At 44.2% G+C, this 15,359-nt stretch overlaps 1 protein-coding gene across 4 annotated transcripts in view; it reads left to right on the forward strand.

Annotated features, from left to right (window-relative positions):
- The first annotated feature begins 417 nt into the window (after positions 1-417).
- Positions 418-15,359, forward strand: part of LOC122548600 (CUB and sushi domain-containing protein 1-like) — a 2,407,075-nt gene continuing 2,392,133 nt past the window's right edge. For all 4 annotated transcript variants that reach the window (XM_087978377.1, XM_087978362.1, XM_087978369.1 and 1 more), the window contains exon 1: positions 418-839. In XM_087978377.1, the coding sequence (XP_087834503.1) occupies positions 656-839 (184 nt within the window). In that variant the 5' untranslated portion in view covers positions 418-655. The remainder of the gene's footprint in view (positions 840-15,359) is intronic.

The following is a 15,359-nucleotide window of genomic DNA, read 5'->3' on the forward strand; positions in this document are numbered from 1 at the left end:
AATTCCTGCTGAAAAGTTTTGATTCCCACCTCTTTACTTGCATAAAATGTATAAAACTTTGAAATGTGTTCCAAAGGGGAAAAAGAAACGGGGTCTGGACTCACTTTGTCAAGAGGTTATAAGATTGGTTTGTGTGGGAATGTGTCTGTCCCCAGGCGGGAGGAGGGCTTCCCCAGAGAAAACTGGCGGTCTCTCGCACCTGGGATGTGGTGTGGAGAGGTGACTGGGCAGAGCTTGCTGGCTGTCACTCTCTCTCTCTCACACACACACACACACGGTGCCTGTGGGGCTGAGATGGGTTGAGTTTGCTGGTGAGAGCTGCTTCCCCTGTGCGTGTGCGATTGGTCGAGTCCAAGTGTTTGGTTCCAGAGAGCCAGGCTCCGCTCTGTTCTGCTCTCTGCCTCTCTCTCTCTCCCTCTCATACACACACACACAGTCTCTCTCTCACACACACACACACAGATATAACCCGCCTATGTCCCTTTCGGGGTCTGCTTAGGATTTGAGGATCACATCGACACGGATTTGAAAGCTTCTCCGGCCTCTACCTCTCTGCAATATAGACAGATATAAATCCCGAGTCTGTCTCCCCTCTCCCACCAAACCCCCCCCCCCCACCCTCTACCCCCTCCCCTTCCCCTCTTCCCCATGAACCATGAGACGTTCTGGCAGTGCCGGAATGGTTCAACTTGCACCGCGATGTGAGGAAGCAGGAGCCGTGTGTGTGGAGATGGAAGCTGCGAAGGCTTTAGCGTGCGGACTCTGGGAGATGACAGCAGGAGCATCACTGAGACTGCTGCTGCTGTTCTGCTGTGTGGGACTGTTGGTGGCAGCTGGCGGTAAGTTAGAGGTGATCTTTACACACATTACCCACCTCAGCCTGGGCAGGAGGAGGAGAGGGAGGGGAGTTTGTGCGGGGCTATGTGTGTGTGTGTGTGTGTGTGATCCAGTACCCCTCACAGCCTGCCAGCTGCTGTAGTTCCACTGCTAACCCCCCCTCCCCCTCCCACCGCCCCAATGCACTTGACATCTCCCCGCGAAAGGAACTTCCCAAATCAGGAGGGGCTCTGATCGCCGGCGGATGCACAGGGCAGAGGGCTGGCCCGGGGACTGGGTGTGTGAGGGGGTGAACAGGAGACGGGAACGGAGATAAGAGAGACGGCAGGGGGAATAGGAGAAGGAGACTAACGGTTTACTGAGAGCATGGGGTGGGGGGGGGGGGGGCAGGGTCTGAGAAGGGGATTTCAGAGCCGGGGCTTCCGGAGTGGGTGAGAGGTACCACTGTAGGCATTGGGCGCAGTAGACAGAGTGGGAGAAGGGGTACGAGAGGGATTGGGGATCTAAAGGTGGTGGGGGTAGGAATATTTGGGAGGGGTGTTGGGGGGAAGGGGGTGTCAGCAAAGTCCGAAGGGGGAGGGAAGTGGGTCGATAGGTGAGGAATGTAACCACGGGTGGAGCGGGATTGAGAGGAAGGCAGGGGCTGAGGAGGGTGTGTAGAGTGGGAGAGTGAAGGTGTAGGTTGGGGAGTGAGGGTAAAGCGTAGGGTTGGGGTAGGAGAGGATTTGGGGGAGTGGGGAGCTGGGAGAGGGATGGAGGCAGGAGATAATTGGGGATGGAGGTGGGAGAGGGGATGGAAAAAGGGGAGTGGGTGGGAGGGGGGAAAAGTTTGAAGTTAAGGAGTGAGGTCGGTGTGGGAGAGGGGGACCGGAGGGGGGAGGGATTTGCAGAGAGGAGAAGGGTTAGTATGGGAGAAGGGGTAGAAGCCGGAGAGGATTTGAGCGAGAGGGATGATAGGAGCGCGGAGATGGGGTAAGAAGCTGGATTTGGGGTGGTGGGGAAGGAGTGGTGAGACATTGAGAATATTGAATCCCGGAAATGAATAAAGAGTGGGTTGATGAAGCGGAGGGTTCTGCATCATTCAGCGGCCCCTATGTGTGGGGACAACGGATTCTGCAACTTTCGACTTGGCTGCTGAGCTGCCTGATTTGAACTGATGATTTGGTCTCTGTGCCTGTCCGGGTCCTCCCTCACTCCTACCCTCCCTCCCTCATTCCCTCACTCCTACCCTCCCTCCTTCACTCCCTCCCTCCCTCCTTCACTCCCTCCTTCACTCCATCCCTCCTTCACTCACTCTCTCCCTCCCTCTCTCCCTTGCTCCCTCACTCTGGGTGGGTGAGGGAAGCCCCCGGTTACCCGCTATCAGCCTGAGTGAATCTTACCCTCGGCTCCTCACTGACAGCGAGCCCCAGTGCGCGGGGATCAATACTGAGCGTCCATGGAAATGGCCGATGTGATATTGATGGAAAGTTACTGTTTTTTTTAACCTGCACAGCCTGTGCTTAGAAAGTTATGCAGGTGCGTTACTGGCCTGCTACTATATGTTGTCCTTGTGAGGAAGGTTTCCTGAGCAGTTAGCGATGCTGTAAATCTTGTTTGGATGCTTGTCAGGGAGTCCCGAAACGTAGTGCGATTGATTCCATTTCGCCTTTGGGAGAGATGGGCAGGGGATCTCGGTTGATCTGCGCCAATTGCGTTAAGTTTCGGTACTTCCGATTACACCTACTCGCCAACCCAAGCCAACAGAACAGGGCTGTATCTGAGATTACCCTGCTTTTCAAAATACAGAGCAGCTCCCCGACTGCCTGATTAGAGTGGAGAGAGGCGGATCGTCTCTCTCTCTCTCTCTCGGCTCCTGAGATAGCCAGGAGGAAAGGCGAGAATCAGCTTCGCAGTGCCAGGAGGCAAACCGCGGGCTGCAATGGTAATATTATGCAGGGTGCACAACGCAATCAGAGCCGTGCTTACAGAGATTCACCTGCCTCAATGTTCTGGTGTATTACAGATCAGATGTGTGCCAGCACAGGCAGACCTGATCTTTCTTACAGGGGAATCAGCGCAGAGGAGAATTTTAACGAGAACCGGATTGAAACCGGCTTGAATCAGACATTGGGATAAGCTGCTCCAGTGTCTGCTAAACACTTGTTGCTTCCTGTTTCCCAGGCGGGAGATATTCCTGCACAGAGTTCCGTGCCCACTTTTACACACACAAGTCTGTGTGAATGACGTGCAGCTAATCCATTCCAGTTTGGCAGGTGACCGTCATTCTTTGCGTGTGTGTGTGTGTGCACCATTGTATATATGTGTGCAACATTGTGTGTGTGTGTGCACCATTGTATATATGTGTGCAACATTGTGTGTGTGTGCACCATTGTATATATGTGTGCATCATTTTGTGTGTGTGTGCACCATTGTATATATGTGTGCAACATTGTGTGTGTGTGCACCATTGTATATATGTGTGCACCATTTTGTGTGTGTGTGCACCATTGTATATATGTGTGCATCATTTTGTGTGTGTGTGCACCATTGTATATATGTGTGCAACATTGTGTGTGTGTATGTGTGCACCATTGTATATATGTGTGCATCATTTTGTGTGTGTGTGCACCATTGTATATATGTGTGCAACATTGTGTGTGTGTGTGTGCACCATTGTATATATGTGCGCATCATTGTGTGTGTGTGCACCATTGTATATATGTGTGCAACATTGTGTGCACCATTGTATATATGTGTGCATCATTGTGTGTGTGTGCACCATTGTATATATGTGTGCATCATTTTATGTGTGTGTGCACCATTGTATATATGTGTGCAACATTGTGTGTGTGTGTGTGCACCATTGTATATATGTGCGCATCATTGTGTGTGTGTGCACCATTGTATATATGTGTGCAACATTGTGTGCACCATTGTATATATGTGTGCATCATTGTGTGTATGCACCATTGTATATATGTGTGCAACATTGTGTGTGTGTGTGTGTACCATTGTATATATGTGTGCATCATTGTGTGTGTATGCACCATTGTATATACGTGTGCATCATTTTGTGTGTGTGTGCACCATTGTATATATGTGTGCAACATTGTGTGTGTGCACCATTGTATATATGTGTGCATCATTGTGTGTGTGTGTGTATGCACCATTGTATATATGTGTGCAACATTGTGTGTGTGTGCACCATTGTATATATGTGTGCATCATTGTGTGTGTGTATGTGTGCACCATTGTATATATGTGTGCATCATTTTGTGTGTGTGTGTGCACCATTGTATATTTGGGTGCATCATTTTGTGTGTGTTGTGTTTATGTGTGCATCATTGTATATATGTGTGCATCATTGTGTTCGTGTGCACCATTGTAAATATGGGCACATCATTGTGTGTGTGCACCATTGTAAATATGGGTGCATCATTATGTGTGTGTGCACCATTGTAAATATGGGCACATCATTGTTTGTGTGTATCATTGTGTGTGCATGCATCATTGTATATATGCATGCATCATTGTGTGTGTGCATCATTGTATGTGTGTATGAAGTGTGTGTGTGTTCATCACTATATATATATGCATCATTGTGTGTGTGTGTATACCATTGTATATATGGGTGCATCTTTGCATATGTGTGCACCATTGTATATATGGGTGCGTCATTGTGTGTGTGTGCATCATTGTGTGTATGTGTGCATCATTGTATGTGTGTGTGCGTGCACCATGTAAATATGGGTGCATCATTGTGTGTGTGCCTCATTGTATATATGGGCGCATCATTGTGTATGTGTACCATTGTATATATGGGTGCATCATTTTGTGTGTGTGTGTGTGTAGCATTGTATACAAGTGTACAACATTATATATGTGTGCATCATTGTGTATGTCTGTGTGTGCATCATTGTATATGTGTGCATCTTTGTATGTATATGTGCATCATTGTATATGTGTGTGCATCATTGTGTGTCTATGTGTGTATATATATATATATGCATTGTTGTGTGTGTGCATCATTGTGTGTGTGTGCACCATTGTATATATGGGTGCATCATTGTGTGTGGGTGCATCATTGTACATATGTGTGCAACATTATGTATATGAGTGCATCATTATACATATGTGTGCATCATTGTGTGTGTGTGCATGTGCATTGTATATATGGGTGCATCATTGTGTGTGTATATATCGTTCTGTATATGTGTGCATCATTGTATGAGTGTGTGCATCATTGTGTTTCTGTGTAAACATCATTGGGTGTGTCTCAGTGTGTGTATTATTGTGTCCATTATTGCGTGCACCTAAAATAGTGTATCTATGTGCATCATTGTGTTTGTGGATTATTGTGTGTGTACCTGTGAGTACATCATTTTTTGTGTGTGTGCGCACACCAATGTATATGTGTCTGTCATTTTGTGTGTATGTGCATGCATCATTGCGTATTGTAAGTGTGTATTACAACTATTCTTAGAAAGCTCTGATTTCCTGGTTATTTCCTGCCAGAATTTGTCAACTGTTGCCAATAAAAGCCAACCTTTGGCATTATAGTCATACAGTTAAATAGCATGAAAAGAGGCACCAGTCACCAAGCAACAATCTAGACACATTTTCCAGCACTTGTCTGCTACTGTGTTTCAAGAAATCATCAGATGGTTTCTGCCTCTAACACCTTTCAAGCTGTAAGTTCTAGATACCTATCACCCTCTGGATGAAAAATTAAATCTTCTTCAAATCGCCTTTAACTTTCTTACCCTTGACCTTAAATCTATAACCTCTGATTACTAATCCCTCTAATGAGGGGAGAAGTTTCTTTCTATCTATCCAATCAAAGCTCCTCAATTTTTTACACCTGAATCAGACTTCCCCTCAGTCTTCTCTGCCAGAAGGAAAACAGCCTCAACCTGTCCAGTCTTTGGACATAGCTGAAACACTCCAGCCCAATGTCTTGGTGAATCACCTCTGCATCCTCTCTCATGCAGTCTCACCCTTCCTCTCAAAGGAGCCAGTCTCAGCTTTGGGGAAAGCAGGTGGTCAGGGAGAACATCACAGTGCACAAGAACACACTGACATCAAGTCCAAGTTCATCAAGGCAATCTTATTTTCCACAGGGAGATATTAGATTCTTTTTCCCATATAGGACAGGTTATGGGTATTAGTGTGGCTGACAGAGACATACTGTTAGGAGTGCCACGTCAGTCTCCACTGCAGCCCACAGAACAAAGGCACTGGGCTATTGGTTAATGGGAAACAATGTTTGCTTCAGCACTGATACATAAACACTTTTACACACCCACATTTCAACATGGATGTATATACACATTCAATCACCTGTACATGCAGTGTCAATGCACTCAACCAGAAACACAGACAGTCACTCATAGAGTGTCTCACTCATTCTTATGCTCATTCTCTCACTTATTCCCACAATAGTGTGGGTCACTAGCCATACTCTGGATGGTGCTGATGTCACACACTGGTGATGGCTGAGGGACCCAGCCACTTCCACCAGCAGAAGGAAGGCTGAGCAGTGGGCAAAAGGGCTTCAGACTAATGCCAGGGTCTGTGCCTCTGAGGAGCTGTAGGAAGCTGATCTCTGCTGGAAGCTCAATTTCACTAGAAGGGTGATTGGGGGGAGGTGAATGAATATGGACTAAGGCCTGGAGTTAATTAGCTTGGGAAAGGACAGCAAGGTGCAGGGCACAAGGGAAGAATCCAAGGGAGCAGATTCCATGATACAAATTACTGAATGTTCTTAACCTCAAACTCAGATCCCATAAGCAATAGAACTCCCGCCTAAACTCAGATCTCTACCAATCCCATTCGTTGTCAAGGTGACCACCTCATCCCATTCTAACTCTCAGCCCCTACCGATCCTATTCTTACACTCACACCCAAATCCCACACAGTCAGCACCTTCTGCATGAACTCCCACCTTGACCATACATCCTTACACACACTGTCGGAGATCCCAATCTAACACACCAGTCCTGACACCATCAACCCGCACAGGCCACTCCCACTCCCGAGATCGTACACCTTCACCCCGTTCTGTCACAGTCTCCCACACTCAGACCCGGTCACAGCTCCCGAATCCCAGTCAGTGACAGGCCTCCTGATAACACACCGCCGCCTGCCCTCTTCATTGTCCTGTGCCGTGTATCAACGATAAACCTCCAGCCCAGTTCCCGTTAATTACAGGATGGCGTGTGTCTCGTTATTTTAACCGAATGTGTTGAGATACATCTTCGGGGAAAGGGGGAAGGGTAAGAGATTCAAACCAGATCTTCTGGCTGAGAGGTAGGGTCACTACCACTGCGCCACACCACCTCCTGTTCTGTGTGTGTGTGTGTGTGTGTGTCGATATGTGGGAATGTCGGCTGGCCCCCAATTTCCCCTTGCTGGGAGTTGTCGGTTTCAGGCAAAACCCCCCCACCCCGCCTCAGCCGAGAGTCTCAGTGTTCTCGCTGCAAATCCCGCTGACATCGGCCGCTTCCTGGGTCCCAGTCTGGGGGGCCGCCTGGACATTCATATTCGGGAGATTGGTGACTGGGTCGGGACTGGGGCAAACCCCATACAGTGAATCAAATGATGTTTAATTACATCTGGGAGAATTACCTGTGTGTGTGTGTGTGAGAGAGAGAGAGAATTACTCGAAGAATAAGAATCATTCCCGTGAAAGTGAACACAAAATACAGCGACTGAATAAATTACGGCTGGCCGAATAGTTGGTGAATTTCGGTCTGACACGGCGTATGTCTGAACTGTGGCCGTGGGTCCCGTTGAATTACAGACGATGATGTTTCATCAAGTTATTTCTGTCCTTGTTTCCATCAAGCAGCAGCTCAGAGCGAAAACAGAAGGGAGCTGCGTGTCCCCGGCCTTTAGCCGAGATAGCACAGGGCTTTGCAATTGATAGCAAGAGATTTCACAGACTTGAGATACTGGAGTGAGGTAAAGATTCCACACCAGAAGTACTCATGAATCCCAGAAGCTGGGCGAGATAGGGGTCACAGCAACCGACTGGGACTGACCTGTTTTTCTCAGATTTTCCCACCATTTCGTTATTTTGTTTTGTTCATTTTGCTTTTGTAAGATCAGTCAGGCTTTTTGTGAGGCCGGTTCATCACCCCAATGAGTTCAACCTCAACAAAGCCCTGCCCCAAATAGGGAGGAGGATGGTCATCCGTGGGGGAGGGGTGGGGGGGGGGGGGGGCGCGGTGGAAGCAAATGAAAAATGGAGAATAAAATAAAAACCCTGCCTGGTCGCTGAGGCTGCTCGACGATTTGCCACCCGAGGGGCGCCACATGAATGCAAATCGTCGAGTGTCTCAGGCCGGCTTAGGTAGCTCAATGACTTCCATTAAGCACCGGTTGCATTTCTGCTGTTGCATTACATTTTCACTATGACCGACTGGGAAAGCTTTCTGTTTGGAGATAAATTTCCACGGGTCGTTTTGGAGAGCAGGGACTGGAGGGAGCAGTTTCTTGCGTTCTGTCTCCCACCAGCTCTGCCTTCACGTATGTTTTATGATATATCAGAATGGGCTCACATAGAGTGCAAATGGCCGGGTACTGATTGTGCACAGGGCATCCCCAGTCCACAAGCAGTATGTTCCTCAGTTGTTTATGGTAAGGGCTGAACACCCATTTCTGATCAGCACCTTTTTTTTGTTCCTTCTACAATTAGCATTATGGCGGGTGTTGCATTTCCAGTGGGAAATCTGTGAGCCTGCTGTGTTAGACACTTGGTTTTGCCCTTGAGAGACAGCTGCTCAGCCTAGTTATTTAACGATGACAGGCTGAATGGAGCAGAATTTCTTGAGATCAAATTCATTTGTGCAGTATATTAAAGATGAGCCTCTGTTCAAATACCTTTAGGAGCCAGATTCGTGCAGAGCTCCAGCCTTCTTTGTAAAATATTAGTGTCAATTTGCTAACAGTTCTAAACCATTGCTTGCAGAGAGAGTGCCTTGAAAAATTATGATGCGCAATGGAAAAAAAAGATCTTTCATTTCATTCATAGAATTAGCACAGTTTCTGAAACACACAGATTTTCACTTTCTTGATTTGCTCAAAAAATTCTGCAAAATAACAAGCAGATTTGGATTTAATTGATCTGGGATCTGAGCCACTATTTTGTGGATTTCTTCTTGATAAAATACTGACACTGAAATGTTATTGCCATATGGTTTTCACCTAATGCATTATTAAACTACATGATATTGAAGTTTTTTTTACTAGCTTTCAAAACAGAAACGTGATTTCCATAAAATGAGGTCTGCAAAAAAAAAGAGAATTCTAGTCGGCTTCACTTTTTAAAGGTTCCCATTCACTGAGTACGGATAATCTTTATTCCTTTTTTTCTGTCCCTCAGAGTTAACCTCACAGCCAGTCTCTATAGGTATTCAGCAGTCAGTTATGCATCTCCGAAGCACTTTTCGGATTTTAAATGTTGGGATTTAAAATTCCCAAAAGTACATGTTATATTTTTATCAGGTTTCTATTTACAGTTTGAGAAAAGTTTCTGTAGCATGGAATGAGATCATGTTACCATGGCAATGTTCTCTTAGACTCCAGGTATATGGTTGAATTTCTGTGGCAGCACGGTTTGTCAGGCAATAGTGTACTAGTATCTTGCTCTGCAATACAGGAAGCAGAAAGAGAATGCCTCCTTTGTTCAGTGACTTTGCACCTCTTTATAGGCAGTAGAATAACCCCCACATCTTATTCGGCAGTGCACTGAGATGGAAGGAAAGAAACTCCTTTGGTGAGTAATTTCCCACCCCTCTTCCGGTCTGTAGGCGGCAGTATAACTCTGATTTGTATCCGAAAGAATCAGTTTCTCCCTTTGACTATATCAGAGATAACCCAGCCTCACTGCATTACTAATTAGAGCCACAAGGTATGATTTTTTTTTAACAGGGATAACCTCAATCAGGGAGAATGGCTAGCATAAGAACTAAAGTACAAAATTCATGAGCTAACCTTGTTGGTTATGGTTGGTTTACAAATATAACAACCTTGAAGATAATTGAACTCATTTTATTGTTGGATCGCCCAGTTTCAAAGATAAACTGAAGCCAGCAGAATAATTTTTCAGCTAAGATGCCTTTTCCAAATGGCCGTAACTACGGATGCTAATTTACCATCTGAAAGAAAAATAAATCCTTGCAATTTTATTGTGCTTCTAGTAACTTCAGGGAGATGCAAAGTGCTTTACAGCCAAGGAGGCACTTTTGAAGTGTAATAACTTCTGTAATTTAGAAAATTTGGCAGCTAATTTGAGTGTGCAAGTCCCAGAAACGGCAAGATCTTAGAAACAGCAATGTGATAATGATAAATAACCTACTCTGAGCCGTTGAACAAGAGATTAATATTGACTAGGGCACCAGGGAACTCCTCAGCCTTCTTCAGAGTATTGCCATACAAACCTTTTATCTCCATCTGAAAGAAGAGATTTAACGTCTCAATTGAAAAGCGGCACCTCTGACAGTGCGGTGCTCCCTCTGTATGACAGTACAGTGGCTGCTGAAATTTTGTTTTTATGTGGGATATGAGCTCATAATCTTCTGATTCAGTCAATATGATGAGGGCAGATAGCAAAAAGACATGCTGAACTAATTGTTTCAATTAACCTTCCATAACACATTCTGACTTCACTCCTTTGCCCGAAGTGTATCCTCGTTGCATATCATTAAGTCATCCTTGATCCTGAGGGACTGCCGAAGGGAAGAAGTTGTTGCACACTTATGTAAATTTAGAAATACAGAATAACTAGTCTTGAGCTTTCATGTCACAATGGCTGAACGCTCCAGTCTGAGACGTGCAATCTTCTCTATGCGAGAGCCTGGGTATTTTCTCTGCATCAAACATCTATAGAAACTACGTGATATAGGATCACTGTCATCTGAAGAAGAGACCAACTTATCAAAATTGGTTTAAAGCAAATATATTCACTCAAATAATACAGGAGATAATTCCTTCAGAGGTGTCTTATAATCTGTTTTGTAAGGCACGGTAACTCAGCGGTTAGCACCGGGACCTGAGTTTGATTCCACCCTCGGGTGACTGTCTATGTGGAGCTTCCACATTGTCCCCGCGTGCGCATGGGTTTCCTCCCGGTGCTCCGGCTTCTTCCCACAGTCCAAAGATGTGCAGGTTAGCTGGATTGGCCGTGCATAGTATCCAGGGGTGTGTAGGCTAGACGGGTAGCCATAGGAAATGCAGGGTTACAGGGATTGGGTTGGGGAATGGGTCTGACTGGGATGCTCTTAGGAGGGTCAGTGTGGACTCAATGGGCCAGAAAACCTGATTCCACACTGTAGGGATTCTATGATTCTTTGAAATCCTGTTGTTAGATAAATAACATTGCCATATTATTTTAAAAATAATTTCAGTTCCAACCCTGTTGGACAATGGCTTCATAGGCTAAGCCAATCTTCTTGTTCCTGTGGTACTGCTGTTTTACGACAAATCATCATAATCAACCCAGACCTGCTGTCCTTGTCTGAGAGCTACAGGGGACCATTTCAATCAAATGTGCACAACCGTCTCTTGTTTGCGGTTACTCTCCAAGAGACAAAAAAAATGCAGGTGCCGGAATCCAAGGTAGACAGGCAGAAGGCTGGAGGAACACAGCAAGCCAGGCAGTATCAGGAGATGGAGAAGCCAACGTTTAGGGTGTAATTCTTCCTCAGGTCCTGAAGAAGGGTTACACCTGAAACCCCAGCCAGTCTCTAGGGTGTTACTCTCCAAGAAACATGAACGATTGAAATATATATGATTCTGAGTAATCTTGACATTGTCAAAATTAGGTGTCACCCATTTAAATTAGAGATGAAGAGGAATTCTTTTTATTAGGATTGTGGATCTCTTGGGGAACTCTTTACTGCATTTAGGCAAGACTAATTCTAGAGCGAATTATACAATGAATGGAAGAGCCTTGGGAAAAGTTGATGGGCAGAGAGATCTGGGAGTGCAGGTCCATTGTCCCCTGAAGTTTGCTGCACAGGTGGATAGAGTGGTCAAGAAGGCATATAGTATACTTATCTTCATTGGACGGGGTAATGAGTATAAGAGTTGGCAAGTCATGTTAACATTGTACAAGACATTGGTTCAGCCGCATTTAGAGTACTGTGTACAGTTCTGGTTGCCACATTACCAAAATGATGTGGATGCTTTGGAGAGAGTGCAGAGAAGGTTTATGAGGATGTTGCCTGGTATGGAAGGTGCTAGCTATGAAGAAAGATTGAGTAAGTTAGGTTTATTTTCATTAGAAAAAAAGAGATTGAGGGGGGACCTGATTGAGGTTTATAAAATCATGAAGGGTATAGATAGGGTGGATAGAAACAAGCTTTTTCCCAGGGTGAAGGATTCAATAATGAGAAGTCACGCTTTCAAGGTGAGAGTTGGAAAGTTTAAGGGGGATACATGCGGCAAGTACTTCACACAGAGGGTGGTGGGCATTTGGAACGTGTTGCCAGCAGAGGTGGTAGAGGCAGGCACGGTAGATTCATTTAAGATGCGCCTGGACAGATGCATGAGTAGGCGGGAGTAGAGGGATACAGATGCTCGGGAATTGACCAACAGGTTTAGACAGTACATTTGGATCGGCTCAGGCTTGGAGGGCCAAAGGGCCTGTTCTTGGGCTGTAAATTTGCTTTGTTCTTTGTTCTTTGTTCTTGTTCTTTGTGCACAGTGCTATAGAAACTGGGATATTATGTATATTCTAGGACGAGATGGTCAGATTAATCGGCAATGTTTTTGGGTAGAGATAGAGGATTATCAGAGCTGCCATGATCTCAATGACTGGCAGAGCAGACCTGATGGGCTGAATGGCCGACTTTTGCTCTATGCCCTTTGGTTGCCTTTCTATTACAGAGATGAGGAGAATTTATTTCTCAAGGACTATGAGACTTTGGAACTCTATGCCTCAGAAGGTGTTGGGGTCATTGAATATTTTTAAGGTGGAGGCAATTAGATTCTTGTTACATAAGGGGATCTAAGGAATCAGGAGTTGGCGGGAATACGGGATTCAAAACACAAACCAATTGGACGTGACCTGTTTCTGATTCTAGTTTGTATATTTATACTAATCAATTTGAAGCCCAAACCTGACATATAGCAATGTTATGTGAAACTGGCTGACAGCAAATTGAGGTGGTTGATGTGGAATGCAGTTAGCAGCAAGCTGGAATTTTGTTTGTGGACCCACAAGGCCCACTGCTGAGCAGTTCATTGTGGGTACAAGTGAGTAAGCCATTTGCATCTCAAAGTTACAATGGTGGTCCTACATATATCGAAGGATATTAAATCATGTATAACATCTGGTCTCCCATCTGAAAGTATGCAAGCACATTGGCACAGGAACCTATCCAAGATGGTGGCACAGGATCACTGGTGTAAATTGGATCACAAGTGATTTAACCCATTTTCATGTCATGATCGCTCTATGTACCTCCAAATGGGGGCACTAAAAACAGCAGCTGCACACAAACGTTTCCCAGTATCAGCCACTGGATGGCAATCATGAACAGGCCCCTTGATTGCATCGTAGTCCAGGGATAATGGCTGAGCAGAGGTCAGGTAACAATTAACCAAGAATTGAATGTGGGACTTTCTAGTCTGTAAACTTAGCGCTGTAAAGACGGGATCTTATGGAACCATGATAGGATCACTATCTCTGAGCCAGGAAACCTGGGTTTAAGTGCTGCCTGCTCCCGAGATGAGTAATAACATCTCTGATCACGCTGATTCAAAATATCTATTGCATCAGCCTGTTTGATAAAGTAATTTGGACAAGTAACCTCCATAGAACATAGCTGGTGGATGAAGCTACTGGTTGGTTGGAGTTGGAGATTTTATATAGATATGTTGCTCCCCCATTCTGAACAACTTGTAGATAATTACTAAGGATTACTTAGTCCTTCCTGGCATTTTTTCCATGTTCTCCTTCAGTTAAGTGAGAGTGCCTTCAAGGTATAGAACACATTAAATTTAAATTATTGTCAGACAGTTACCTGGATAAATTACACTGTTATGTTGCAAAATGGGGATTATCAATCAATGTTTCCTGCTTGATATAAAGCATTTCAGTAGTACGTTTTCTTCCGGCCATCTTTTACAAAGATGATACATGTAATGTGTCCAATTACTGTCACTAAAACAAGGTTATCCATTAAGATGTGTAAAGTAATACATGTATCCACACCATGGCAAGGTTCAAAGCAAATAAAGACTGTGTATAATGACTTGAATTTCACTTTGATAAGATAAGCTGTAACATTGCTCCAGTTGACTGCTTCTCTCAGATATAAATTGCATGTGGTAAAGACATTATCCAAGATTTACAATTTTACCTTTCAGGGGTATTTGCATTTAAATGGTGATAGTGCAGATTTGCTTCTTATAAAATAATTATGAAGAAAAGCTGCAGAGTGAACCCAACCTAGTTGTGGGAATGATGGAGACATTGCTGTTCGGTGGTAGAAATCAGGCTGATCAGCAAAAGTGCCATTAACATATTCTAATTATTCCATACATGAATTTCTCAGAACTAATTAGATCTGGGACTCATTAACTGCAAGATGGTTTACGTGTGTAGTCATTTACAAATTCACCAGCAAGATAAACCTCTTGATGGCTTTTTGAATTTTGTTGAAGTTATGCTGGCTATTTTATTACAAAGTTTATAGCGAAATTCTCTTAAGTCAGAGAACCAAAGCTAACTATTTGTTCAATCCTTTCAGGATAAGTTCTTTGTGTGGATGATTACAATATCTTTAACATATTAGAGTCACACATATGAACAAGGTTATCAGAGTCTAAGATTGAGCCTTTTAATGACAGACTACATTTGCAATCAGCAGCATTGAGCATTTGTGAAATGAAAGGGCATTCCATTTAAAATATTGTTGCTACAATGTTGTGTGCCAAGGCAACTACATCCTCATGCAAATTTGGAGAAAGACTTACATTTATATGTCATGTGTCATAATCACCAGATGTCTTAAAACACTTTACAGTCAATTAAGTACTTTTGAAGTGTAGTCATTGTTGGAATGTAAAATAACAAGTTTCTTAAATTGAATGTTTAAACTTGTTTATGTGCTTTTGTCATTTATTGTCTAGTTTGGCAAACAATAATTCCTTCACAGTCATTTTCCTTTTTCATTTTATGCTGTTATTCAGTGGCAGTGGAAAAACACATCACAGAGTATAAAGGTTATAATTTCTTCTGTTGACTAATGTTGGAGAAAAGGGAGTGTGTGTGCAGTCACATTATTTTTTTGTTTTGCAAATGCCAGAAACCAAAGGAAAATGCACTTAAATGTGCTTCAGCCCTTTCTGTGATGTTGAAGTTAATTTCACTATGATTGAGACATGAGCAGATTGGAGATCATAGACTCTTGCAGAAGTTCTTCTTAATTTAAGAGGCTTCCATGCCTGCATCCATCATATGATCATGTCATTTTCTGGAGTTCCAGTGTTCAGTTACCTAAAGTAAATTTCCAAAGCTAAATTTTTGA

This window comes from Chiloscyllium plagiosum, unplaced genomic scaffold (assembly GCF_037043375.1).
Source record: "Chiloscyllium plagiosum isolate Xiang-an unplaced genomic scaffold, Cpla_swu_hap1 HiC_scaffold_3, whole genome shotgun sequence".
In the NCBI taxonomy this organism is placed as follows: domain Eukaryota; kingdom Metazoa; phylum Chordata; class Chondrichthyes; order Orectolobiformes; family Hemiscylliidae; genus Chiloscyllium; species Chiloscyllium plagiosum.